At 35.9% G+C, this 27,215-nt stretch overlaps 1 protein-coding gene across 10 annotated transcripts in view; it reads left to right on the top strand.

Moving 5' to 3' along the window:
- The window catches only part of RIMS1 (regulating synaptic membrane exocytosis 1), a gene marked incomplete at both ends in the record, with an annotated part of 287,625 nt that overhangs the window by 221,613 nt on the left and 38,797 nt on the right, over positions 1-27,215 (top strand). For 5 of the 10 annotated variants that reach the window (XM_079550251.1, XM_079550253.1, XM_079550252.1 and 2 more), the window contains one exon: positions 3,527-3,693. The exons of the other annotated variants lie outside the window; for them this stretch is intronic. In XM_079550251.1, the coding sequence (XP_079406377.1) occupies positions 3,527-3,693 (167 nt within the window). The remainder of the gene's footprint in view (positions 1-3,526; positions 3,694-27,215) is intronic. 10 annotated transcript variants of the gene reach the window in all.

Genomic DNA, 27,215 nt, shown 5'->3' with positions numbered 1-27,215 from the left:
AGACAGTCTAGGCACACCAAAGTGGTGGCTGCCAGGCCTTGAATCCAGGCAACATTCATAGGAACCCCCTGCAAATAGTCTTAGAACTGGGTGTTTTCTGCCATGATTCAGCATTTCCTGGCAAAATTCATCTTTAGAGTAAGGTGCCTCAGGAGGCAGCTGTATGCTCAAGACCCTCTATGAACCTAGATTCATTAACCTAAACCCCATTTGATTTTCTTATTTAAAACATTTTTGGACATGTATTTTCAGGAGTTAGACACCTGAGGCTTTCTCTGAAGTCAGAGGAAGGAGCACTTGTTCACTTGTCAAAGCTCTTAACTATTCTATCCTCCAAATATTGAGGACAAGTCTAGAAATAAAACTTATTAATATGAAAGATAATTTAATTATAATGAATTATTAAATTTCTTCTAAACTGTGTTAAAATCAGTAAATTGCTAATACTGCTAGTCATTATGCAACTGTGAAAGTATTTATGAAGTGCACTCATTGTTTTTCTGTGCTCTTTTCACTGGTGTCAACACGTTTGCAGTTCATCATAACCTTTTTGTACTCCTGTTGCTGGCACAGAACTGACTCCATAGGTGGTAAAATGAATGGAGAACTGCATGTTAAGGGTTTATATTTCTGATAGTTATATTGAAAAAAACATGTTTGCAATACAAAAATGAACTAACAGTGCAGACAGTATGGAGATTTGAAGCTAGCTGTAAAATTCAGCAACCTTCCTAATGGGAAAAATAGTGCACTTCAAAATAGAAATGATACTCAGGCTTTAACTGTGTAAGAGATAGAGTTGAAAGGGAAGGAACTGCACTGCAAATTCAGTTAGTTTGGAAGCTTCATGTAACATTTAAATGTGACATGATAGGGAAGTGCATTACACACAGTTATGCTGAAGAGGAGTAGGACTCTAGATGAGTGGGACTATATGATATTACTGTTGGTTCCAACTGGAAAACTTGCAGGCTCATTACTCTACTGAGAGTATCAAATAAGAGGATCTCAGCTTGTGACATTTTTCCTCTGAAAGATTATTTTGGAAGTATTGTAACGGTAAAATATTCTTCTTTTAATGATCACTAATGTAAGAGCTCTTTACTTCCCTCTGTGTTTGAAAGAAAAAAAAGTTAATTTCAATGTGCTCTCATTTTGTTCATCTGTTTCGTTCCCTGCTCACTGCCCCTTCACGTGATTTGAAATTAAAATATTCTTTCAAATAAATTAAAAGAAAATTTTGAGTGGCAGTAGTGCAAGTTATCTATATAGATTTTCTGCCCAAAGAAGTTCTCTAGAAACAGAACAAATCAAATGGTACAGCTATACTCAAATGCCCTGTGCTCTTACATCGGAGAATCTGCAAGAAAGAAAGGGAGAAAGCCATGTGAGTTCTTGAGTTTTTTGTCATCCTCTCAATCCATCATACAGGCTTTTAGGATTAGGGCTTGGGATATTAGTTAAAGTTACTGTCTGATTGCCAAACTGTACTGAAAAGGGTGGGCAGGAAATAAGAAGCTGACAATGTTTTATGTGTCCTTTAGATGACAGGCAATTCAGCAAAAGGAATGGCTATGGGAAGAAAGAGCTAAATCCCTAAGAAGTAAAATGTAAATGCTGCAACACTCAACATTAAATTGCAGCCTTGCTACTTCTTGTGCTAATCTCTATATCCGCAAAGGGAAGGGTTCTTTCTTCCTTGGGAATCTCTATATTTAATGCTGCAGTTTTGATGTTGGAATACCAAAGCAGTAGGAGACGTGGCTTTAGTTCTTTCTTCATCTCCTATCTCACAGTAAAATTACACATGCTGAGATGTTTTTCCTATTTTCAGGTGTGTCATCTTAGGAAAATGTAAAAGATTCCTATAGGAATTATGTGGGATTTTTTGCCTAAAATATCAAGACTGGCTCAGTAATGGTGCTGTTAATCTGGAAAAAGTTAATCTTTTTTTTTTTTTTTTTTCAAGCCTCTAAACATTTTTATTTAACCTGACTTAAAAAAATATTTTCATGCTTTATTGCTTTGATTTTTTTGAAGCATAGACTTCAGAAGAAAAATGTTACCCAATGAGTTTTGACGTAGAGAAACTGTGAGTAACCCTAGAACATGTGCTGAGATGCTTAATTTGTGTAACTCCAGTTTTTCCTACAGACTCCTATACTCACCATTTTTATTCCTTCCCATTCTCTACCTCAGTTAACTTCTTCATTTTACTTGTTTTAACAGGGGGTTCCCAAGTGTGCTATGGAGACCTCTAAAATAGTTGCTAACAGGCAACTACTGGAGTACTAGAAAATAAACATGACTAGAGGATAGGAGGAGATACATTCATTTGTACAAACTTAAGATGATGTTTGCCAGGGTTTTTAAGCTAAGTCATAACATCTGCCAACTGGCTCAGCCTGCAATCTAATGCCTACTTCAGCTGGGGATACGCACAGATGGTTACAACTTTGAGTAAAGTTCATACATAAACTTCAATGACTTGCAGTTTTGTAGAGCATATCCAGAAAGTGAACTCTGTAGAGCATTCTGTCAGAATCTGCCTCATCTTGCCATGTGCTCATAGTTTTCACATAAAATGCCCTAGAAAGTATGCCACTGTTAGAATCCTTTCTCAGCCAACTGCCCCTTTCTCTCTAATGATAATGAATTTCAATTTTGGAAACCTGGCAATGGTTTGATTTTCATATCTCTGTGACTGAATAGTTACTTTAGTTAATTTAGCTAAGTGTGACATTTCTGGGACTGAATTTTTGCATGTCTTACTGATGATGTGGGTAATACAAGTGTTGCATAAAAGATGGTATGGATTTTCAGTCAGTTAACTAACCAAAGTTTCTGCTTTTGATAAAAGTGTACCAATTTCTACCCCTCTTTGCATATTCTTCCTGACAGGTCCTCTGTTAGTTCTTATGCTTGTGCATATGTAGAAAAGCCAGGTCGGGGAACCAATCCCCTTGAGAACAAATATTATTTTTACGGAGTTAGCTTTCTGCTTTACCGTTTCTCAAGTATCACAATACAAAGAAATAACTTAAGAATTGAAATCAACCCCTCAGAGCCAGCTTCTTGCAGCATAAGACTATATATCATTCAGACTATATAAAGTTCTACTCTCGCAAAAGAACTCTGTGCAAGTATTTCATGGCATATTTTTTAGTATTTGAAGAGTTTAAAAAAATCTACCATCAAATAGAGTATATGCATGTGCTTGAGGAGGTGTGCATACAATGCATAAATATTTCCTCATTGTAGTTCAAGAGTACTGAAGATGAGGCAACCTTTTAAAATTCCAGTGTTGTAATATATTTCAAGTATCTGATCTATTCCATAAATACCACTTTTTAATTCTTCATTAGACATAAAGAGATTATTTAATATGAATGTTTCTCTGAATTCATCGAATATTGTTAAATTGAAAAGCAGCTTGACAGAATTGTCATACTTAGGTCATTTGTTGTCTCAGTATATACATTCTGTTTTGATGAGACTCCTCACCCTTTCTTTTCTTAATCTCTAGTATAACATACAAACAGATCAGTACAGAAGTTGTGATAACGTCTCTGCCAAATCATCAGATAGTGATGTCAGTGACGTATCAGCCATTTCGCGAACCAGCAGTGCCTCACGCCTCAGCAGCACAAGTTTTATGTCAGAGCAATCTGAACGCCCTCGGGGCAGAATCAGGTGAGTTCTCAAATACAGCTTCAATTTCATCACACCTCCTTTTTGTCTATCTGCCAAAATACAACCAGAAGTTATACAAATACAACTGAAAAGCCACAGAAGAACTTATGAAATGTGCCTGTGTACATATAAACTATCTTCCATTGCTAGCCTAAGATGACGGTAGTTTTTTGCACTTACACATCTACAACAGAAAGCAAAAGTTCCCATTAAGTTATGTATTTGTGGGAGGGTGGACATAAAGGCATATTATTATCTCATTACGGGTTGTGAATCAGTATAATCTACATGCCAGTAAGGTATTACAGCAGAAACAATGTAATTTTGTCATCTAAAGAATCTATTTTGTAAAATCTCTCTTTTTCTTCCTTTCTATATGACTGTTTCCCTATATGCCTGCTTCTGTTTTGCTGTTTTCATGGATAATGAATTACTGGCTGTGAAACTAGTATTTATATAGTAATTTTAATATATCTACTTTGAAAGCTGTTTAATTCATTTGCATTATCAGTAATCAAATGTCTTTCATCCTTGATAGTAATTTACTTTTCAGTTTCATGTTTTTTTAAATATACAGATGGGATCTTGTCTTCATTTAACTTGATGACAAAACTTCCAGCACTTACAGTGTCTGTAGCGTTGGCTTGTTTGTCAGTGTTAATATCTACAAATGTCTGAACTCTCAAAAATATGATTTTAAGTGTTAAAAGTCAGGATATGAATTAGGAACCGTATAAATATATATGTGTATGTACATGCCTATGGAGAAAATCAATCTGATAAAATTCTGGGTGGCATCATATAATACTTCAGAACATTTTTAGACAGACTCGCCACTCATGACATTTAGCTGAACGCTCTTTAATCTGTTCACGCAGTGGGGAGGAATGTCAGTGAAAATCAGAATGTGGGCTCAGTGTATGAGCTAGCTCCACTTTGATTTATTGTTAAAGAAAGTTCACAAGTATGTTCCAAGACATGCTTTTGATGAGTGAACACAACATGACATCTGCATTAACAATGCAGTCTGTAATCCAGAAGAACACAACAATGCAGCTCTAAATGTGAAAGTTATTCATGTGTTTAAAGTCATTTCAAATTATGTATTTAAATGTTGCATTTCAGTGCAGCCTAGCTTTTTTTCTATTTGTCTCTTACAAAGAGCTTTAGTCATTCTGAAATACATCTTTTTTCTATATATTGGATTTCCTCATTTAGGCCTTGTCACAGTATTTGTGGCAGGCTGAATAATAGACAGTTTTTCCTATAACTATCTCTTTGTTGAGAAAATTTTATCAGGGATATTCCTTGATTGCAGAATGTCTCATCACAAATATCGGAAGAGAATCAACCCAAGAGAGCCAGTAACATTATGCTATGGGAGAAAGGAGAAAACCTGAGGTTAGAGCCTTGTCCTCATTCTACTTCTTCCATTCTGACGAGTAGCAGTGCATCCTGTCTATAGAGTAGGCCGACACTGTGTACAAAACCAATAGCCTGCCAGGGGAGCCTTGGCAGTCAGAATTCAGATAGAGCATCTGAATTCTATCTGATACTGTCCACAACATTATGTCTAAGACATGAGATACTCTATACTTGCTTGCTTTTTTTTTTTCTCTATAAGTTTGGATAGTACTTACATGGTGAACTAAATATATAGTAATAATATGCATATATTTCATAGAAATACGAGGAAGAAATTAACATTCATATGTTACTCATAATTTTTTTTTAATTTTTAAGCCTAATGTGGTTTTGTTCCCCTAAAATACCCAGTAAGGTGAAAGATACCTAATGCATTTTACCCATGGAAACCCAAGGGGCCAACTGTCCTCTGGGATGCGGCAAGCTCAGCACTGCCAGCTGGGTGATGGAGAGATTGTCCTTTCTCTGCTCTGCTCTATGTGGCCACACACCTCAAGTGCTGTGTGCAAGTTTCAGTGCCACAATGTCAGAAGGACATAAGACTATTAGAGAGTGTCCAGATGAATGCTCCAAGGATGGTGAAGGGTCTAGAAAGCAAGACATATGAGAAGCAGCAAAGGTCCCTGGGTGTGCTCAGCCCAGAGCAAAGAGCTGAGAGGAGGCCTGATGGTGGCTGCAGCTCTTCACAGGAAGCAGAAGGGCAGGCTGAGCTCTGTTCTCTGACAGCAGCAGGGCCTGAGGGAATGGCATGGAGCTGTCAGGAGAGGGACAGCTGGAGGTTAGGAATACATTCATCTGCATACAGCAGGCTCCCCAGTGGGCACAGTCCCGAGCTGCCGGAGCTCAAGGAGCATTTGGACAACACTCTCCAAATGAGATCATTTCAACTATTAAATGCAGTTAGTGAACTTTCAAATCTTTTTGATGCTATGTTAAGAAGCCTTTTATCCAATAGGTTAGCATCTGCTCTTCAGAATTTTTGATATGCGTTGCCAACACTTTTTAGTGATTGGATATTGTAGCTATGAAAGATCACATTCCTTAGAGATGTGGAAAAATAGATATCATTGTGATTTTATATCAAACAAGGTTAGAATGAAAGGAAATTGCATGTTTGAGAGAAGAGAAGGCCTTTTTCTTATAATCCGAGGAAGTTAGCTTCTTTGTCATCTGTGACAAGCAGCAGCTTCTGTAACACAGTCTTTAATCTCTTCTTAGCACAGTTTCTAATTACATAGGAGTAGAACATTGATTTGGGAAAGGTTTGATTGTATTGTGAACAGTTTTCCAGAGTGAGATTCAGCCCTAAAAGCTGTATGTCTACAGTATAATTTATATAAAATGTTTATTAAATAGTTTATGAAACTTGTTGAAAGTATCATTAAAAAGAAGAAAACTCCTTTTATCTTAGATGATTTTCTTCTTAAGAGAGGTCAAAAATGAGGCAAATATTTTTGTCTAGCATTAATTGTTAAGGGAACCTTATATAACTGGTTAGTATTGGTTCTTTTAATTCTGACATCTAACATTAAGTTAAATTGATTCTTGTTCTTAATGTTTCCTTAAATTCTATGAACTAGAAATTTGAAGTTTTAAGTTTTGTTACTAAATTGAAGTTCAGATGTTTTTTTTTCCTCTGATGAACCTGATGTTAGCATATGTCAAGTATGAGGAGAGGCGATAACTGAGCAGGAGGGGCAAGGAAAAGAGCATTTTTGATCTGCTTGTATTCTATCTCACTGAAATCACATTTCCATCATCATCTTCACTTGGAAATGTGTCAGACAAGTGAACGTGGCAAGTGTATGTGTGTAATGTTACATTTAAGGCCCGGAAGTTCTTTGAACTGCCAATTTTACGTACTAAATTCTTTTCTTTGGATATCTTCTGAAAAATGAGAGCTGTAAAGAACTTAGTAAGCATATAGAAGCTCAAACAAGTTGGCTTAGTTTTACACATCTCGCTAAATTAAGCTTATCAAAGTAATATGCTTCAGTACCTTTTGTGTTCAAGAGAAAAATACCAGCCTTCAGAATACACCAGTGAGATTCCTGCTCTGAATCACCTTTGGAAAGGTTATCTCCATCTCTCTCTCCATTGAGTTTGAGGAGACTGAATCCTACAGCTGTTCACCAGCAAACAAACTATCCTAAATAGCAAAATTTAACTGGAGAGTACTGCAGCCTTCAAATGAGTAACCTGTTAAACTGTCCTCTTCTAGCATTCCTACACGAGCCTAAAAGTGTTGATTAGTTTTCATATTTAGAGTTCTGGTGTCAAATTTCTGAATGTGAAATAAGCCAGCTCATTTTAAGTCAGCAGTAGTTCTAGCTAATGTTGTTAGTCAACATTACCCTATCATGCTTCATTTTATTGCATTTCTGGAAAGAGATATAAATTAAGCTGTTAGGCAAGTGAAAATACAGTACTGTCTTAGGGCTCTCAGTAAGAAAGCAACAACTTTGCTTTTTTGTGCAAAATATGGTACTCTTAAAGGTCAGAAGGACTGCAGTTTCAGGTCATAGTGAACTGCGGTTTCTATCCCATAACTTTACCACCAGCTCCATCAGTGTTAACAGTTGCCTGACTTTGCCTTCTAAGTCCTCTGGAAGGAAAAGATCCTCAAAAAAAAAAGCTAGATAAAGCTAGAAGAACTGATCAGATTTTGATGATTTGAGATTCTATCATTTTGGATAATATGTGTTACCTTATATTTAGAAATATTTCTCTGTTTGAGCAGTTAAGACTTTTTAAACATGGCAACGCACCTTGTGGCTTAAAAATGTATGCAGGTTAGCTATAAATATGTAACTGTTCAAGTTCATACGGCAGTTTTAATTGTGATGAGTTGCTCCTTCCACTACATTACATTCAAATTGCATTGATCATTATGCACATCATTTGTAGAACAAAATGCTGTTTATAGTAAGGAGGAAATAAATTGATGCAGAACAACAAAGAAATACAGCTTATCTTATCTGAATAGCTCGATAACACTCCAAATGTTCCTTGAGTCAAAACTTAAAAATATGAATGTTTCTAGTATTTGAAAACTTGAGCATATTGAAGAAGCTAAGTAACTCAGAAAATAAAAAGCAAGTCTTTCTGGTCTGTTGATCAATGACAAGTTTGTGTCTGAACCCTTTAAGGCAGAGGACTAATTTCATTCCCACAGTATAATTGTAATTGAATTACCTGTCAGAATGTTGTGACATAGCATGCATCCTAATCTTCACTTTGGATATTCTGTTGATTAACAGCACTTCTAATGGAGATGTAATTATGACTGATGCCAGTTCTAAATATGAGTATATAAACCAGCGTGAATAAAATATGTAGGTCACTCTGAAAGTAATGCCTCCTGTTTATTTCCATGGAAACTACAGCAGATACAAAGAGCCCAATAACACTATTTGATAGAGCAAATTCTCAGCTATAAAACATTGTTTTTCAACCTAGCACCGCCATTACCTATGCATTTTCACCAGTGATGACCAAGAACCTACATGCAGCACTTTGTAAAAATGTACACCAGAAATGAGACCCGCTGTTTCACAGCTGCTATGATGGCATAGTTACTTGGAAAATGTTTCTCACACAGTCCACTTTTCATTGGCGCAAACAGATGGAAGTCAGAAGGTACCAAATCTGGAATATATGACTGAGTGTTGTAGAACGGTCCATTCAAGATTGGCTATGTGTTCCATGGTCTTCAAACTGGTATGGAGCCTGGTGTTATCATGTTGCAAGCAAGACTGTCTTATCTGGCCTGAGTCTGGAAGTTTGAGCACTCAGTTTGGTCAGCATTGTGACGTAGTGCTCAGAGTTGATAGTTCGTTCAGTTTCCAGGAAGTCCAGAATTATCACTCCTTTGCTATACCAAAAGACAGTGTACATTACGTTACCCTTTGAGGGCTGCACCTTGATTTTTTTCTTCAGCAGGGAATTCACGTCAGCACTCCATGGACTGCCATTTTGACTCTGGCTTTGTAATGGTGATACCACATTTCATCACTGGTAAAGATGTAGTCCAGGAAACTATCACTTTCAGCCTCATGTTGGTTCAGTAGGTCCTGATAAACTTGCATATGATATTCTGTTTGTGTGTGAGCACAGGAACTCAGCTGAAGCAAACTTTGCATTATTCCAGCGTTGCCACCATTGTTCCCAGTGCACTGAAGCTAACAGTAGTATGGAGCTCAAACACAGTTTTCTGGTCATAATCCACCAATTTGCATGGATGAGCTGATCAGCATGTACTTCATTTTGTGGTATGAGAGCTGTGCATCTGGGATGTGGCTTGTCTTTCGTATACACTGCTGAAAACACCATTGACCGCTTCACTGTGCTCACATCCACCCTTTGGTCTCCATAAATCAATGAATGTCAATGGGTGCCAATTTTTCTGCATGGAGGAATTCAATAACTCACCTTAGCTTCATATGCACTTCCATGTCAGACACCACTTTGTTGGATTGCCACTCTGCTGCCATCTGTCACACAGCAACAGAGTGTAACTGAATATTGATGGAAGGTTCAACCTCTATTGCCAATGCCACCAACACCCATCTCTGGTTTTGTGGGGTAACAAAATAAGAGGCATTACTTTCAGAGCAGCCATCATAACTTGGATATAACATTATTTCAAATATCTTTCTTGTTAGTAGGAAGTGTTGACTGTCATGATCTCTAGTGGAATTCCAGGCCAGTATCAGTTGTGTCAATTTTGACTTGAATGAGGTCGGTGAATCTGCCTTGTCATAACATGTAGGTTTTGTGTTTTTTTCATAACTGAAGTCAGTTTACTAGTCCTTCTTTATGCAGTTTAGCTTTTATTAGTCATTGACTCCATGTCACTATGAATTTGTAATACAGTCAAACAATCCTTTGTCCATGTGTTTCCTACAGATTATTTTTCGTGACTCAGGAACATTTCCCAGTGCAGTGCTAATTGCCGCAGAAAGGAATTCTCAGGATTTAATGCAAATGGTTGATAATTAAGTATCAGTGTTAAGTACGTGATCATGAATTAGTACCTTGTAGACCTTATCAGATAAAAAAGGATATTTGCTCTCTTGATTTAAAATTATTCCCAATGATACAGTGGCATTATTATTCATTAGAAGCCTTATTTAATCAAACATACCTTTGAAGATGGACTTCTCAGTAACATCAGGTAGGGAACTGTCATGCATTTTGGGGGTAAACAAGAGGTCTTTGTTCTGAGGTAGCAAACTGTCTGCCATGTAAGATGTTTACATTTTATCTGTCGATTATATGGGAAACTAGATAACTCTTTTTAAGGTGAATTTCTCTTACTGTGAAACAAAAGAGAATCTCTTAATCTGAAACAAAAGATCTCTCCATAAGAAATACTGTAGTTATTGCTGATTTAAAATTTGATAAACACATCTTTTGTAGGAGTTATATTATTGTATATCAAACATTTATTAAGGCACTAAATATAATTATGTGTGTGCCATATTTTCAACTATTTTTTACACGTATTGTTTGATTAAATGCTTATGTTTAATTAAAATACTTTAAATTGATTTATTAAAGAAACAGGTTAAATGTAATCATCTGGAACAATGGACTTAAACCAGTCCTGATTTCAGACCTTATGCCATGCTACTCATTGATTTGTAAAACACACTCATACGTTTCTTGTGACTGGCACAAGCCAGAGAGGCAAGGATGGAGAGTTGCTTTTATGTGAGACAGCAGAGAGGATGCAGGGAACTGGATGAAATGGATGGCCAACTGAAATCAAATGAGTTAAGATTAGAGGGATGACCAAAGTGATAATGTTGTGGGTGTCAGCTATCAGACTTCTTGGCCAAGAAATAGTAGATGAAAATGGGCTTCCATCAACTGGAAGAAGATTGAGATTCATGGGCCCTGGTCCTTGGGGGAAGCTCAAACCATCCTGAGATCTTCTGGATGAACAATGTAGTAGGGCACAAACAATCCAGGAGTTGTGTTTTGTTTTTTTTTTCATGACAATGTATTGACACAGGTGATCAAGAAGCCGACAAGGGAAGATGCTCTTCTGGACTCAATAACTGCAAACAAGGAAGAAACAGTTGGGAGTGTGAATGCTAGGAGCAGCTTTTGCTGCAGTGACCATGATAACTTGAAATTCACAATCCTAAGAGAATGGAAGAAGTGAAAGCAGCATCCCAAGCCATCTTTGGCCTTGTCCTATTCAGGGCTCTGCTTGGCAAAATTCCATGTAATACACTGTAAGAGGGATCTGGAAAGGCAGCCTGATTTTCAGTGATCACCTCCTTCAAGCTAAAGAATGTTTCACCCCTATATACGGGAATTCAAAGTAAGCTGTTAGAAAGTGGAAACAGAAAGAATACAGAGGCATTATATGTATACAGGAACAAGATCAAAGAAGCTGAAGTCCCTCTGGAGTTGAAGCTAAAAGGGGTTAAGGATACACAGCAAGAAGTGCATTGGAAGTCAAAGGAATGACAGAAAATGTGGACCAGCTACGGAATGACGGAAGCTGGCTGATAATAAATGACAGAGAAAGACCCAAGTACACTTCCTTGGCCTCAGTCTCTGTGATTTGTAAGATTTGCTTGAGGATTTCAAGGCCCTTAGAGCAGAAGGAAAGTTTGGATCCACGACTCAGGAGAGGATGATTGAGTCAGGGAATATATAAACAGTCTTATGCAAATCTTTCAGACATGACAGAATGTACCTATGACTAATAAATGATCTGTTGCTGACAAGCGTCATTGCGAAGCTCTGGAAAGGCACAGCAACCAGGGAGTTTTCTTGAAGACTGGAAGAAAGAAATTCTCATTCCCATGTACAAATCTGGATCTGGGAAATTACAGCCTGTCAGCCTCATCTCAACTCCTGGGAGAGTGATGGAGCAAATAATCCTGGAAACAATTTCTAGATGTACAAACCAAGAGGGTGATGGTGAATAGTCAGCGTGAATTTATGAAGGAAATAGTGTGCCTGACCAATCTGACTGTCTTAATTCACTAATTAACTTGCTTGGTGAATGAGAGAGAATGAGTTATTCTTGGGCTTATCTTTATTATTTTCTTAGACAGAAGTGCAGCCTGGGCAAATGGACAGGGAAGCATATTGAAAATTGGCGGAATGCTAGATTCAGAGAGTTGTGCTATGTTACGCAAAGTCCAGCTGGAGGCAAGTCATTGGTGGTGTACTTTTGGGGTCAGGACTGCAGTAATACTGATTAACATCTTTATTAATGACTTGGATGATTGGGAAAAGTGCACACTCAGCAGCAGTTTTGCAAACTGTTGAAAACTGACAAGTTTAGTCGAAAGACTGGATGAATATGCCACTATTCAGAGAAACATTCACATAATGCAGGAATTGGTCAATAGGAATCCCATAAAGTTCAACAAGGGCAATGCAAAATCCTGCATGTAGAGAGGAATAATCCCACGTAGTAGTGCACACTGAGAGCTGATGGCTAGTTTTGCAGGAAAGGCCTTGTCTTGTTGACACTTAAATTGGACCTGAACTCACTTCCAACAACTTCTTCCTATGTTATATCATTGTTTTTATATCAAGTTCTAAGATTGACCACAGTACTTTGTGTCACATGAGTACATTGAAAACACACAAATTCTGGCTCATTGTGACTACCTGATAAAAAAAGTAATCAACCACTCTGAGCTGATATATGTACTGCTGAGCAGTCCTGAGGCTTATCTTTAATGAATACCTGAACAGATTGGACATAAAGAGATCTGCAGGAATGATGTATCATTAAGCCTTAGCTTTATTAGGTGACACATCTGGAAGTTTTTGGTTGTAATTCAGTCCTATTTTGTTATATGTACTATCTGTAAGCCAGTTCTTCCTACATCTGTTCTGTTTTACATGTAAAAATATAGGACTGCATAGTTACCCTCTAGTGTCCCTTAATGTAGCCTGTGCCATCACAAAGACTCGTATGAGCTTAATACATTATCAGGGTCCATCTTTAACTGATTGCTTTTGCTCTCACCCACATCTTTTACAAGGTATTCTGGGTCTTATTTCTTTGATGACCTCAAAATTTATTTTAATGATAGAGTAATTAACTTAAAGAATATTTAAACACATCTGTACTGGCATCTTCGAACTTGTAGGTGTTTTTTATTTAGTAATATTTGCACATGTAGATGCCTCTTTTTGTTCAGAATTTCACTACACACTGCTTATTCTGCTGTTCTCTTGCAAAAAATGCTCGAAGTCTTTAGTGTAGAGCTAGATAAAATAACTGGGCATTTGCTGTCTCACTGAGGACAGCCAGCAGTGAAATATAGCCATGGTGCACTTTCTAGATTGGAAACAGATTTTCTCCCATTGGATTTCCACCGACCTACATAGTAAATTGGAACTAGTTTAGCCATTTAGGGTGATGATTGAGAACAGAGTAGAGAAAGTATGAAGTTTCTTCTGATCTCCTCTCAGCTTTCACATTAGTGCTGTCTGTTGCTGTCATAAACATATGTGATGTGATCTGTGCAACAAGTTTAGTTCTTCCCCATCCTCTGTTTAGACTGTATCCATCCTTCTTGTCAGCTCAGTAATTCACTTGATATGTAGCAGTACAGCACCACATAGTCAGCTAAGTTTAACTTCATGTCATGACAGTCAAGGAAAACATGCTGACCAAAAGCTTTTAATGCATTTCAGCTAATGAGAATATGTTCTGTATTGAAATAGATTGATTCATTTGATGTTAATTACAAAAGTAATTAAAATCCATATATTGAATTTCTGCTACAGTGTACAGGATGTAGTTAAGATTCTTCACTCATAAATTAAAAACTGAAATGTAAAATCTTTTATTATTATAGATTTTACAGAAAGAACTAGCAGAAGCAAGAGCAGAACACTGCTGTACATTCATTAATAAAAGCTAATCTAGAGGCTATTCCAAACTGTCTTTGGATGGACTATTCATTTTGCTACACTTATGATCTGAACTTTCACTATCCTCAGATGCTGATAATGTGCTGAGTGTTACAGATTTCTTTTGTGCCTTGCTTATTTTTGGTTCCATGCTCCTTATACAAACCTGTACCAGGGCAAGTTCATGTTAATTAATTAAAAAGAATTTAGCTGGATCAATTTTTCAGTGTAATGCTAGATGTAGTTTTGCATGAAAGGGATCAGAGTTTGGGTTTCCCAGGCCAGATAAGATGTTCCTGATTTTTCTACCTCTTGGTATCAGTATTCTGTATAAAATCATTGTACAGTATGCTACCCCTCCTTTGTAGAAGAGAAATACAACATATTGGAACTGTGCTGCATTCTCTACAGTAACTTGTATATTTATAACGAAGGAATACATTTATTTTGTGCTTTATTGTACAAGTAACAGAGCAATGATAAAAAATAAGTGACTCTTCTAATTTGAATAAAGAAATCATACTAGTAGTTATTAAAGTGCAGAATCAACTTCAAAGTGTTATGCTACTAGATTAACTTCTAGGTTTTGAGTTCAGTTCAGTAAGTTGTAACTGAAGCCATGAGAAATTTATAAGTGTGTAGAGTATCTTTAGTTTCATAAGAACTAATTATCTATTTTCTAACTTCAACGTTTAGCAACTATTTTTAATTATACTACTGTCTGTTATGTTATGGTACTCGTGTTAGATAGATGGCTTCCAGAGATCAATTTTTTTTACTTCTCTAATAGTATACTGGAACTGAATACTCTGCAGCGGGAAAAATAGTTACTTGTTTCTTTTGCTGACCTCTCTTCAAATCTGTCTTTTGCTAGTAAGGACAAAGTATAGAATTCCTCATTGCCTATTGAAAAAAAATTACTGAATTACTTTCTCTTTATAGGAACTTATACGGCCCATTATTTCAGGTTAGTCTGGGCGGGGGGGAGGGGGGCAGTGGTTTTTCTAAATGGAAGAGAAAATTATCTTAAAGTGCTTCACCTTTGAGAAGAGTCTATTGCTAATCTTCGTTCTCCTCTGGAAACTTTAAGTGTGTCTTTCCATCATTTTTTGCCATGCCCTCAAAATAAGATAATGCATATAATATGTAACTTGATTCATCTGTACTACTCAAGTAACTTTCGTAGAAATCCAGGAATGCGTTCTATGGGTGACCCAGAGATGTCAGGTTGATGTTTGAACTAAGACGTGTATTTTGAGGGTTGGAATTTTTAGAGAATTGACACTTTGAAAAGTGTCATATTATCAGGAAGATTAGCTGTTTGGTGGGAGATAAGAAAATAAATGAGGAGAACTGAATAGCCTGTACTGTGACACATGAGTTGCTGGAAGGAGGGCAGTTGAAGTACATGGCAGGTGTTTTACTGAGTCATTATATTAAACCCTTCTTTATATGTTTTATTCTGACTTGCAGGAGTTTTGTGTAGTGTTGAGCACTTGCATCAAGTTATCAAGCATTTTCATTTGCATTAGCTTTAAGAATTAGATTGTTTTATCACTCATATTAGAATTTATTTGGCTATTTTAGCTTTTCTAAAGCATGACTAAAACAACAATGGAATTCCAGTCTGGTATAAAAAAGACTGTTATAAATATCTTAAGACAACTGCTATATTTATGACTCCAGTTATATTCCCAATAATTTGCCTGTGTATGACTGTTTCTCTGTAGTCAAGGTTTCTACCATAAACAAGACATTTAGGGTCACCAAATAGAGGCTCACTTTTTAAATAATTCAATAAGCAACATTTATTGTGCAGTTACTTCAGTGGTTTCTAGTTTTGTATTTAAATACTGAGTGAGATTAATTAGTTGATATTACTACGGAAAACTTCCTCCCTCCCACAGATGTTGTGGCTTCCCAAAGCATCTGTAATGTAGCCAGTGCTGCTGGCAGACTGAAGACTTTCCAAGGGTCTTACTGTTAAAAATAAACAATAGAAGCCTGTATTAGATTCATAGCCTGCTCTGTTTCCAGGAGATTCCTTTCATCTTGGAATTTTCCATTACAAAGTCTTTATTTAAAAATAAGTTGTTTAAATTAACATTTTACTATGTGACTGGTGTTAGCATTTGTTCAATCCAAAGATCCTCTTAGTACTAGTGATGCAGAGGATGTCATATAGGACAGAATCATAAGACTCAGTATGTTTCAAAGCACAGGATGCTTTAAAATCAGCAACAAAACATATTCACTTCATAGTGGCTATTGAAAATTCTATTGCAAGAAAAAAAATGCAGGAAAATGAATGCCATAAACTGGGTGCTAGATTCAGTAAATTTTTTGATTCAGGCTTTCCACATTTAGTGTGCTCGTTTTTACTGTATGTTACACACTGTCATGCACATACGTGTCCCTGGTAAATGTCTGTGTTAGTTCTGTGCTCATGAAAGACATGTAAGTGTTAACATGGAGAGCTGATAAAAAATAAATTAACTTAATTCCACTTTAATATTCATCGTAGTGAAAAGATTGCATGCAAAAAGTTCTGAAACTACTCTTTAATGGAGTGTCACATCCTAACCCACACTGTAGCCATCTGCCTCATCCACTGTGCCTCCATGATTTTCCCTTACCCAGAGCGTACAGCTGGCAGACCAAGAGAATAAGTACTGAGATCATAAAGCAGGTTTCTTCAGCGGGGACCTTATATAAGGCATCTCTTTTCTTTCTATCAGACCTCAGAAAACTTGTAAAACCTTGGTGTACAATTCACGTTGTATCAATTCTGGTTAAAATTCACCACCTTGAGTTAGTGGATAGACTAACAGAAGCTGTAAAAATTGCAAAATGAACACAGGAAACAAAGGTAGAAGCTCAGAAAGTTCACATGTGAATTCATGATGTTCACATTTTTGTTGTTGTGGTTGTCTTCCTGAATTGGAAGTTTGTAAGTCAAAACAATAATTTAACTTTCAGAGAAGTTTGTGATAAACAGCACTAGAAACTCCTGTACTCAAGATAGTGATGCATTTTACAAGCATTAATACATTTTTTACAATTTTTTAGAACATTTTGCTCTGGAAAATATTAGCATGAGGGTGTGAGGGTAACTGTGTTTAAAAGGTATATCAGTTATGTTTTTATTTAAAAGTTAGGAGTCTGACTGTTTTCTGTGCCTAAGAAACAATTATTTGAGTATTTTTATTCAGCTTCCCCAGGGGGGTGGGGGGTGACTGATACTTGTCAATATAAGTAGACCCTTTAAACAACTGATCTACTCTAAGTTTTTACACAGAATGAAACTTCAAGCTAATGGAAAATTTGGCAGTCTTCAACATAACTGCGTTGAGTAGCAGTGATATAACTGGTACTTTGTTAAAGTGCAACTATTTAAAATTGAAAAATACAGTTATAAGATGGAAGAATTCAAGCCAAGTTTTGTTGAAAGATAAACACAATTTCAATAAAGTGCAAAATGAAAATTTGGAATTAAAAATTCCTCATGTCAAAAGTCAAAAAAAACCTGCATTTTTAACAAAGTTTCCCTGGCTAAGCTGTACATTTGAACAAATGCTAACACCAGTCACATAGTAAAATGTGACAGTAATCAGTAAAATCAAATTTGTGTAATATAAAGTATGATTACCAAAGAAAACATTCACGCAGCATACAAAACAAATATGAGTAATGCAAAGCTAAATGCTGAAAGATAGGAAATGCTGTGACTGAGCCTGGCTGTGTATATCTGTTGTTGGGTTTTGATTTGTTTGGGTTTTTTTTTTCATGAATTACACTCACGTCTCTCTCTGCAGAAATTTCTTTTGCCAGCACATGAGATGTGCCTATCCCAGGGATAAATGTACACTGTGCATGTCACCAATCCTTTTAAAAACCTTTTTTTTTTTTACAGAAACTAGAATACATTTAGAGGATGAGAAAGATGGGGGGATGGGGAGTGTGGAGTGGCAGGAAGATACGGATGGCCTTCTGGCTCGGGTAGATAATTACTGCTCTCTCTTCAGGTTTCTGTCCGAGAGTTTTTATGTGATGATGGACAAATCTCTTCAAATGTGTTTTCATTAGTGATCATATGCTGCATCTTGCATCTGAGTTTATTCTGGCTTAGTGCTGTGGATTCGGTCCCCTCATCATATGTAAAGTTTGGAACAAAAAAACACAAGAAGCTCTTTAAAATTTTTGTCAGCTTAATACTATTACACAGTAAAAGATTGAATTGTTTATGTGCTTACTAAGTTACAGTTGCAGAACTTGCTGGCATATGAAAAAGCAATACACTTTCTCTGAAGAATGAGGGAATAGTGTTTTGTGGATGCAAAAGAGAAATTGACCATCTTATGAGATAAGGTAATAAATATTTGTGAAGATATGTTGGAAAGGCTTACATTCAGCCTTGGGGATTTTAGGAGCCTTTTTGCCTTCAGAAAAGAGCCTTGAGAAAAATATATTCCCAAACTTTTCTTATGCTCCTTCTTCAGAGAACCAGTCTTTTTCCTTCCAACGATTACTGTCCATCTCACTCCAGTCAGATGACCTTGCCTTGCATCTTGCCTGGTTGCCAACACAGAAGGTGCAACCTTCCTGCGTCATGGACAGTTGATCTAACTTTCCCAGTTCCAGAGTAGTCAATAGAAGGAAATTTCCTGGAAAATACTGACTTTCTGCCTCTAGCCAGGAAATGAAATAATTTCAGACAATCTAATTGGCAGTGGGAATTACAAGTGATCAGAATCAACAGAATGTGATAAAACATCTTTTGATATTTTTGTTGTTGATGTCTTCCAAGTCATTACAGTTAGGCCGTGAAGATGCTGTTTTCTGAAATGTACACAGGTATTCAAAGATAGAAAGCAGTTTCTGCTTGATAAAAGGATTACCTCATTGACATCTTTCAGTCAGACATGAGCAATTTTCAAAGTGAGGAAAATCTGTTTGTTATGTTACAGTGTCAAATTAGTGTGTTTTCCTTATCTCCTTTAAGAGGACTAGACCTGGTATTTCTGCTAGAACTTAGAAAAGAAGAAAAATCAACCTTGTGCAGAGACCAGGCATGAAAAATTCTAGCCAAATTATTATTTTGCGAACTTGAATTATAGATGTTACCAACATCCAAACCAGCAAAAGTATAAGTGGCCAGCATTTTGCATCTAAAATTTCTACAGACCTACCAAATATCTGACATAAATGAGCAAATCTTATTTTGTTTCCATATATAATAGTAGCTCAAAAACTATCACTGCACTGAAACTGCTGTATTAATTATTGTACTTCTCAGTGTCATTAAAGAGGAACAAAAATTTCAATTTTATTGTAGTTAATTGATTTTGATCCTTAGATGATCCCTTCTGGGGCAGACATACTGGTTTAACTCGTGTCTCAACTCTTGCTTTTATTGGGAAGATAGAGAACAGTATCCTCCAAATGGTTAATGTGGAGGCATGACAAATTAAAACAGTTAAGCTAAGCTGCTTAACAATATTATTATGCATCCTTTTTACCCCAAAACAGCATATTGCAGATGGAAATGTCTGGTTCTGAGGACATTTCTGTATAAGACCAAGGTGAAGCCAGAGTAATTAATGTTCTGTGTATGTATTATCTAAATACTTTTTTTTTTTTTTTAATCTGTTATTATAAACTGCTTTATGCCTCTGTCAGAGAGGGAGGGAAATGGAGTCTTCAATCCCTTCAGAACATCTGTACAAGAAATATCTAATAGGAAGCATTGCTTGTGCATTTTTATTGTCTTATTGTACTTTGCCTTTCAAAGAAACTGTCATCTTACCAGAAGTTTAATGATTTGAAAAAAGTGTGAAAAATAGTTTTAATTAGTTTTTCATTTCATTACTGCAGTTGATTAAGATAAAATATAAGCTGATATTGTAGGAAAATTGTCCTGAAACATTTTTAACAGAGCATACGTGTCACTTTTAGAATGAAGAAATCTGGAAAAATAGTTTTTGCTAGGGTTCAGACTTCAAAGTAGCTCTCCTGCTTTATTTTCTTTTATACAGCTTTACTGTATTTTGTTATTCTTGTAATTCTACTGTTGCATTTTTAGATTTTCCCCCTCCATTCTAGGTTCAAGGATTCTATGATACTATGATTCTCTATTTTGTGTCTATTCCCTGTTGCTATCTACTTCATTAAAGGGCTAGTAAGTGATTTGTATCTGGGATTTAGCCTTTTTACTCAGAAAGGTCACAGGTACTTCAGGACTTTCAGTGGGAGTTACAAAGCACAGCGTGTTGTAACAGGGAGAATAACATGCTGACTGTCATACAAAGAAAGAAAAACTGATGAATTCAGCCTTCTTGCCACTGAAGGAAGTTTTTGAGTGGTGTGCATAAAAAAAACTCAACCTTTTTTATAATCACACTACCTAATTTCTTGATCCAGATTTAACATTGATGTGCTTTCTGTATTTGGTACCCTTGAATTTAGTATATACATCTCTGTTAGCAGTCAAGTTTGAGTCAGCTGAGCTGTTTGCCCTTTGATTCCATTAGCCTGTCCGCAACAGCAGTAATAGCCATCCTTAACCCTGAGCAAATGCTGACTTCTTTTGTATTGGTTTCATTCTATAATTTGTAGTATTTGCTGGCTTCAAGCTGATAATGCCATGGCTCTTCGCACAGACAGACACACAGATTTCTGCATGCAGAGACAAATTTTGTGCTAGTTTCAGAACATATAATTTACTTGCTGAAATGTTCTTGGAAAACCCATTCAGATCCTCTGGTGTTCAGAATTACCTTTGGAACTATTATTTGTTTATTCCATGGAGAAATGCTGGTATTACAAGTTTAAAAAATACAAATCCTTCAGAGTTGTGAAACTTGCAGTTGAATGGTCAGTGTATTATTTGAGCATTTCCAGAATGCAGATTCAGGTATTATATTCCAACATAGAAATTTCCTGACATTACAAAGTAGGATGTGAATCTGTTAAGCTCCCAGAGACTTCTGTAATGAAGTTTTCCCCACCCGTACCACAGTCTGAGTTACAGACTGAGCACAAAGGAGCTGAGACTTTGTAATTTCAGAGGAAATATTTATGTTGCTGAGAAGCGGGAATATTGTCAAGAACAGATATAATTTAGGTGACAATTTCAGCTATTCTTAATACACCATTAGGACCCTAATATAGAGATTTTACAGCAGAACAAAATTATTCGTGACTCTGATATTTATTTTATGGATATAATATGTGATCAATGTACGAGTTAGATTAATATGTAGTTGCAGTTGGTACAAGACTGTAGAAAATGATTATTTCATTGAATCAACTAACTTTGTACTCTGAAAATGTCTCTCTTGTCCCTTGGTTTGTAAAGCACCACGTATGATTTATGGAATACATAAATTGCATAGTAATTATTCTTACATCATTTATCATAGGTAAATATGGCTATATTCCAAGACCGACAGAGCAATTTGTGGATAGGTAAATTTGAGTTTGGATTTATTAATTATATATCATGTAATACTAATAACAAGATGTAGATTATTTTTAGAAATGTAATGTTCCTCATTATTAAAGGATTGCTCATCTTCCATTTGGTCCAAAACTATTATATGTTTAGGAGGTTATTAGAATTCATGAGTTACCTCATTGCAGAAGGATGCCACAGGGACTATGAATTCATACGTGATTCTGCATTCAGTAGAATAGAAAGGAAATTCACTAGCTTGTGGTTGTGAAGGCCAGGGATATAGTCTAACGATTCAAGTTACTGCAATTTTGTGGGAGACACTTACGTTACAATGTCATCAGTGCTGCAGGAAATACAGAGGATTATTTATTTATTCATGTTTTGCGTTATTGGGAAAATGGATGAGATAAAAAAATGAGTGCTCAAGAAAATAAACACCTAAAAAGTATTTTTATTTTCTAAGCCATCAATGAGCCTAAAATAACGAAGAAAATACTGTAATTTTAGCAATGGCTAATCATTTAAGTTTGTTTTTTTTCCCTGGAAGGATACACTTCAGCATTTTATGTAGGTGAGTTTACGGGCAAAGCTTGCTCTCACTTCCTATTTCTTAATATCTTTTTCAGGTGATATGTACCATTGGCAGATACTTTACATATTTGTTGGGTAATACTGAGTGTGTCTCTGTAATAATTTTCTCAATCCAAATAATTTTTGCTGTGTATTTTTCTGCATTAGATATCTGTATGCAGAAAGATACGTAGTGTTATATACATGTACCTGGCTTTAAGTTTTATACGTGCTGTAGCTTAATATAAGCAAATGTCCTTGCACTTTTTCATTTTATAGAACTTACTTCACAGTTAAATTTTCTGTCAGCTTGTAATTCAAACTACTTTTTGAATCAGTTATTTATTTTAGAGATTCTTTCTTCACGCTTACAGACATGAGTGAAGTACAACTTTCAGATATTGGCAGCAAGCAAAACTGAAAATACTGCTGCTTTTAACAGCTGTGATCACTGACGTATAAATACAGTCTTTCAACCTGTGTAGGACAGATAGCACTTGAGAGGCGATCTGTCTCAACTGAGAGTGTTCCGGCAGAAAAACATGAGCGATCTGTGCTTTGTAGAGGGAACAGTGGCCGCCCAGCCTGCGCGGGCGACCCAGCGGATCCCGCGCGTGGTGCTGAAGGACAGCTCCGGGCACCCGGGGTACGGCCGGCTCCTCCACTGGGGTCGGGGCGAGGGGCGAGGGTCAGTGCGATACTTCAGTTAGAAAATAGTAGTAATGCGACTCTTTCATCTTCAATATCCATGTTTGTTTGCAAATTAAACCGTATTTTACTGATTTTGTTAAAATTGCCTATTATGGTAGGAAAGAAATATAATCCTCCTATCATGTCCCCTGTATAGAAACAATTTTCGTATCTGTAGAGCTAAACATAAGCAAAGAACTTGTAAGGAATACCAATAAGAACTTTGGAACAAACTGAAAATACTTACATTGAAATACAGCTACTATTCAGTTGTTTCATTCATCTTAATGTATCGTGCATGGCACTGAAGTAATAACCAACAGCAAGAGAGAGAAAACTGATTTTTATGCTACATAAAAAAAAAGAGAGAGAGAGCTGTAGGAGAACAAAATATATTTGGACTATCCTGAAGTTAAATTATGAATGCATGTTATTCTAGTACTTTTGAAAGAGTTCCAAATGAAAATAGATGCACAGACACAACATCAATAGCTAGTGTAACATAAATGATGTTAGCATGCCAGTGATTAGAAATAGGATAATTTTTTTGCTTACTTTATTTAAATAATTGCTAAAACTGGTAAAATAAATAGAAATGTGGGTGAAAGATTAATATCATACTCTTAGTTACCCTCCTATAGAGATTTATATTCATTTACTTATCTGTTATGTTGTAACTAGATTTAAATTGACAATATAACTTAATAATTTATCAATTTTAGCCTGCACAAGACATATCTGCATTTAAATGAATGTGTCAATATTCCCAGAAAGACAAGTAAAGAAAAAGAAAAAAATAGGTATTTTATTGGAAGGGTTAAGTGCAAAAGAGTATCTGTAAATTCTTGCAGGTCTTCTGCTTCTCTGTGCTTTATAAATTAGACCCTGAGCATAGTGATTAAAGTAACAGATGTTGTTAAAGATGAGCTAGGAGCTATGCCTCCAAGTGATAGCCAGTAATGGAATGGAAAAATATTGTTTTCTAAAGGTATTCAATTAACAGTATAAGAAGGCTGAGTATTAAATGTCTGATATTTTGATAGCGTTTCAATTAATGTCAAGTAATAAACTAGACCAGGGATTAGGTGAACGGGAAGAAAGGTGAATCATTTTCCCTGTTTGCTCAGTTACAACGACTTAGAGTACTGAGCAACTTGGGATTCTGGTCCTATCCAGTTAAGTCTGTTTCTAGTAAACTAGAGACTTTTATTTTTTTCCTAGAAGTACACCAGCAAATAATTCTTAGGAAAGTGAAATTGGTATTTTATGGTAAAAACAAACACAAATATCTGAATTCCAAACACTTCAGTCTTCTTAAGGTGAATCTTTTAGTTCCTCTATCTGTCCCAAACAGTGAAAATTGAAATGTATATACATCTCTGAAAAAGTGATTTATCTGTTAGTCAGAAAGTATTCTTAGCCCTTGAATTAGAAAACTATTAGATCAAAAATTGGATTTTTTAAAAATTATACTATCAACTTCTATTTCTCAGTTGATGGACAGCACAGTCCCCTAAACTATTATCAATAACTAATGTGAAATTAGAGCATTGCAGTTTGATTATTAAGTATTTTTGAAATGTGCAGATGGCATGATAATATGATAGTGTTTACTACATCCATAAATACTTGAAATTAGCACAACAAAGTCATTAGTATGATAAGCAGTTATTTCTTTAATTGCAGGGGAGGTTCTGTAATTCATTCATTTTTATTGTAAATTATACATTCTATAAAGCAGTATTTTAATATACTGTGTGTCAATATGGATAGTGTTAAATGTCAACAGATGCTCCCAACAGAAATATTTTCAATTTCTTCCCTCTCTTCTAGTGAAATATTGTCAAGTTAAATAAGTGACAAAAGATGTGGGAAAAATGCTATATTCAGCTTTAAATAGAAGATACCATAGGCATCACAGAAGTGGTCATTAAAATCCGGTGTGGAAAGGAATTACCCATGCCTAGTCAATGTATGGTCTAAACTGCTAGCTTAGATAATGTGTAAATATGAATGTATTGCATTCTATGAACAACAACAAAAACATCACAATTTAGTGTCCTTTACAACTTCAAGAGACAGCAGTGTATTCAGCAAGCATCTGTGCTGTTTTAGGGGCATCATTTATTTAATATAAACTTAAGAAAAGGATATTTATGTTCCTCAAGAAAATTAGACTCTAATAGCTTGATTTCATGACAGAAAAAGTTTTATGTTGTCATGGTATCTGTATGGGACTTTGTTTCTTTTTGTAATAATCCCATCTTGCTTGATAACTTTCCACTTGCTGTCCAGTTTGAGGAGAGCTAGACATCACCAGGATCTCAAGTTTCTAAGATTTTTTCAAAAAGCAACTTAAGAGGGAAAAGAAACACAGCACTAAGTGAATGAAAGACCAAGACAGGAACTCTACAGTTATCTACTGATTAGGCATGCATCCTTCACATAATTCAGTGCCTGTTGCTAGTCTCTCTAGACAGTGTTAAAAAAAAAAAATGAAGGAAAGAATGGCATGGCTGGGTAGGGACCTGGAAAATATTTTGTGGGAAAAAGGCTTACAGGAAGTTTTGAAGAAAAAGGGATTACTGTGCTACTATGGTAAGAAAACTAACAAAACAAAACAACAACAAAAAGTCTAAGCCTGATTACTATTATTCCTGACTCTGAAGAAACAAACTGTTAATTACTTACTATCTTGACTGATAGGATGCGTACTGTGGAATATGTGCTTCTATGGAAACAAATGTGATTGGCAGATATTCATTGCTTATGAATTTACACTGCTTGAGATTAAAGATACTCTATATCTTTGGAACTGTAGAAGAGTTCTTCTTGTGGTGGCTCCAGAAAGGTCATTTAATTCATGTTTCATGAACATGCATTTGATAGTGTTATTTTAGTGAAGTGTAACCACCTTGATTGAAAGCTATCTGTTTTAGAGCTGAGAAAACAAACCACAGTGTTAGTATTTTTCAGATGTGTGATGTAGAACATATATGTCTAACCAGAAACTTTAATGTTTTTGTTGCCCTCTTTTCTTTGCTTTAATGAAAAATATTTTTTTTAAATGTTTTGTTACTTACATATATTAACTACATATTTTATATTTGGCCCAAGACAATTCCTTTTCACTCAACATGGCCCAGGCAAGCCAAAAGGCTGTAGACTCTTTTATTTATACTGTAAATTTCACTAATGTTTGATGATAATAAATAGTTTTATATTCAAATGAAGTAGACAAGAGATTCATGAGAGATGTGCCTCTTCAGGAAAGTAGGTTGCACCATCAGGAGCTTGTAGGGCAGTAGTTAAGTGTTTGGTTCGTGTCTCACCAATTCTTATATTTTTTGTACCATCTAGTAATGGAAGATAACAGTATTTAAGTCTCCAGATTTTACAGTGCACTATGCCCCTGGAATGCTGTTTTCAAACAGTATCAGAAATGCTTCTGATTGAAGCACTTCTAAGAACTCTTTTGGGTCCAAATCTAGTGTATTTGCAGTGTGCTTGTTTTCAAGCTGTTAGTCTGGCCAGTAGGATTTAAGTCTAATACATTTAACTCTACTATTTGGACTATATTGAAAATTGTGGGTACAGATTCTAAAGTATTTTAGAAAATCTCTCTTTAAAGCAAGTTTAGTACTTTGCAAAAGAATTGTGTGAATGGTTTGAACTACTGATTAAGCAAGACTCGTGAGAAAATTTTGCAGTCAAGATTAAAGACCTTGATGATGTTACTGTCATTTGTGTATCACCATGTGAGTCCTATAACTCCTTACCAGCTTTCAGGAATAAATCTATTTTTTATTTTGAAAAATTAGAATATTTTAATGTGCTTTTTACTTGATTTTACATTAAAGTGAAAAGAAGTAGTTTGCTTATAGATCTTTTTCCTTAATACTTACATATTTGTGGAAGGTAGTCTTTTTGTGAATCTTTTCTTTCTGAAAGACTGAACAGCACAGTTAAAATTCCTTCCTAAGGAGACCAGATATGTGTATGGGGAGGAGGAGCATGTATCAGTTTCTAAATACATATTCTTCCATTTTTGCTATGCAAAACTACAAGCCATTCACTAACGGTGCAATGGAATGGGAGAGAAGAAGAGATAATGTATTCTAAGCTCTGTGTGCCTCATGTGGTCCACTAAAATGTGTTGAGTACTGCAGAGCAACAAAGCACATTGTTCAATGCAAAGGCTCTGGTTGTTTTTCTAAATCAGAAATTAACAAGGGCAGATCTCAAGTCTTTAGAAAGGACTGATTGATGCTTTAGCAGGGTTCAGATCTACCACATCACAGGATGTCAGCTCCTTTCATGCAGAAGCCTTCATTTCTCCCTGGCAAGACTTTCTGTCTTTCTGGAACATGTTCTGGGATAATGAACCCTTCTATTTCTTTGTTTTTTAAGGTGATGGGGGGTCAGGGCCATTACTTCTGCTGGAAAGATAACCCACTGGGTGGGACAGCAAAACAAAACA

The sequence above is a fragment of the Tetrao urogallus genome (genome assembly GCF_951394365.1).
Source record: "Tetrao urogallus genome assembly, chromosome: 2".
Taxonomy (NCBI): domain Eukaryota; kingdom Metazoa; phylum Chordata; class Aves; order Galliformes; family Phasianidae; genus Tetrao; species Tetrao urogallus.
Note: the sequence above shows the minus strand (reverse complement) of the source record. Positions and strands in the feature narration are given on the sequence as shown.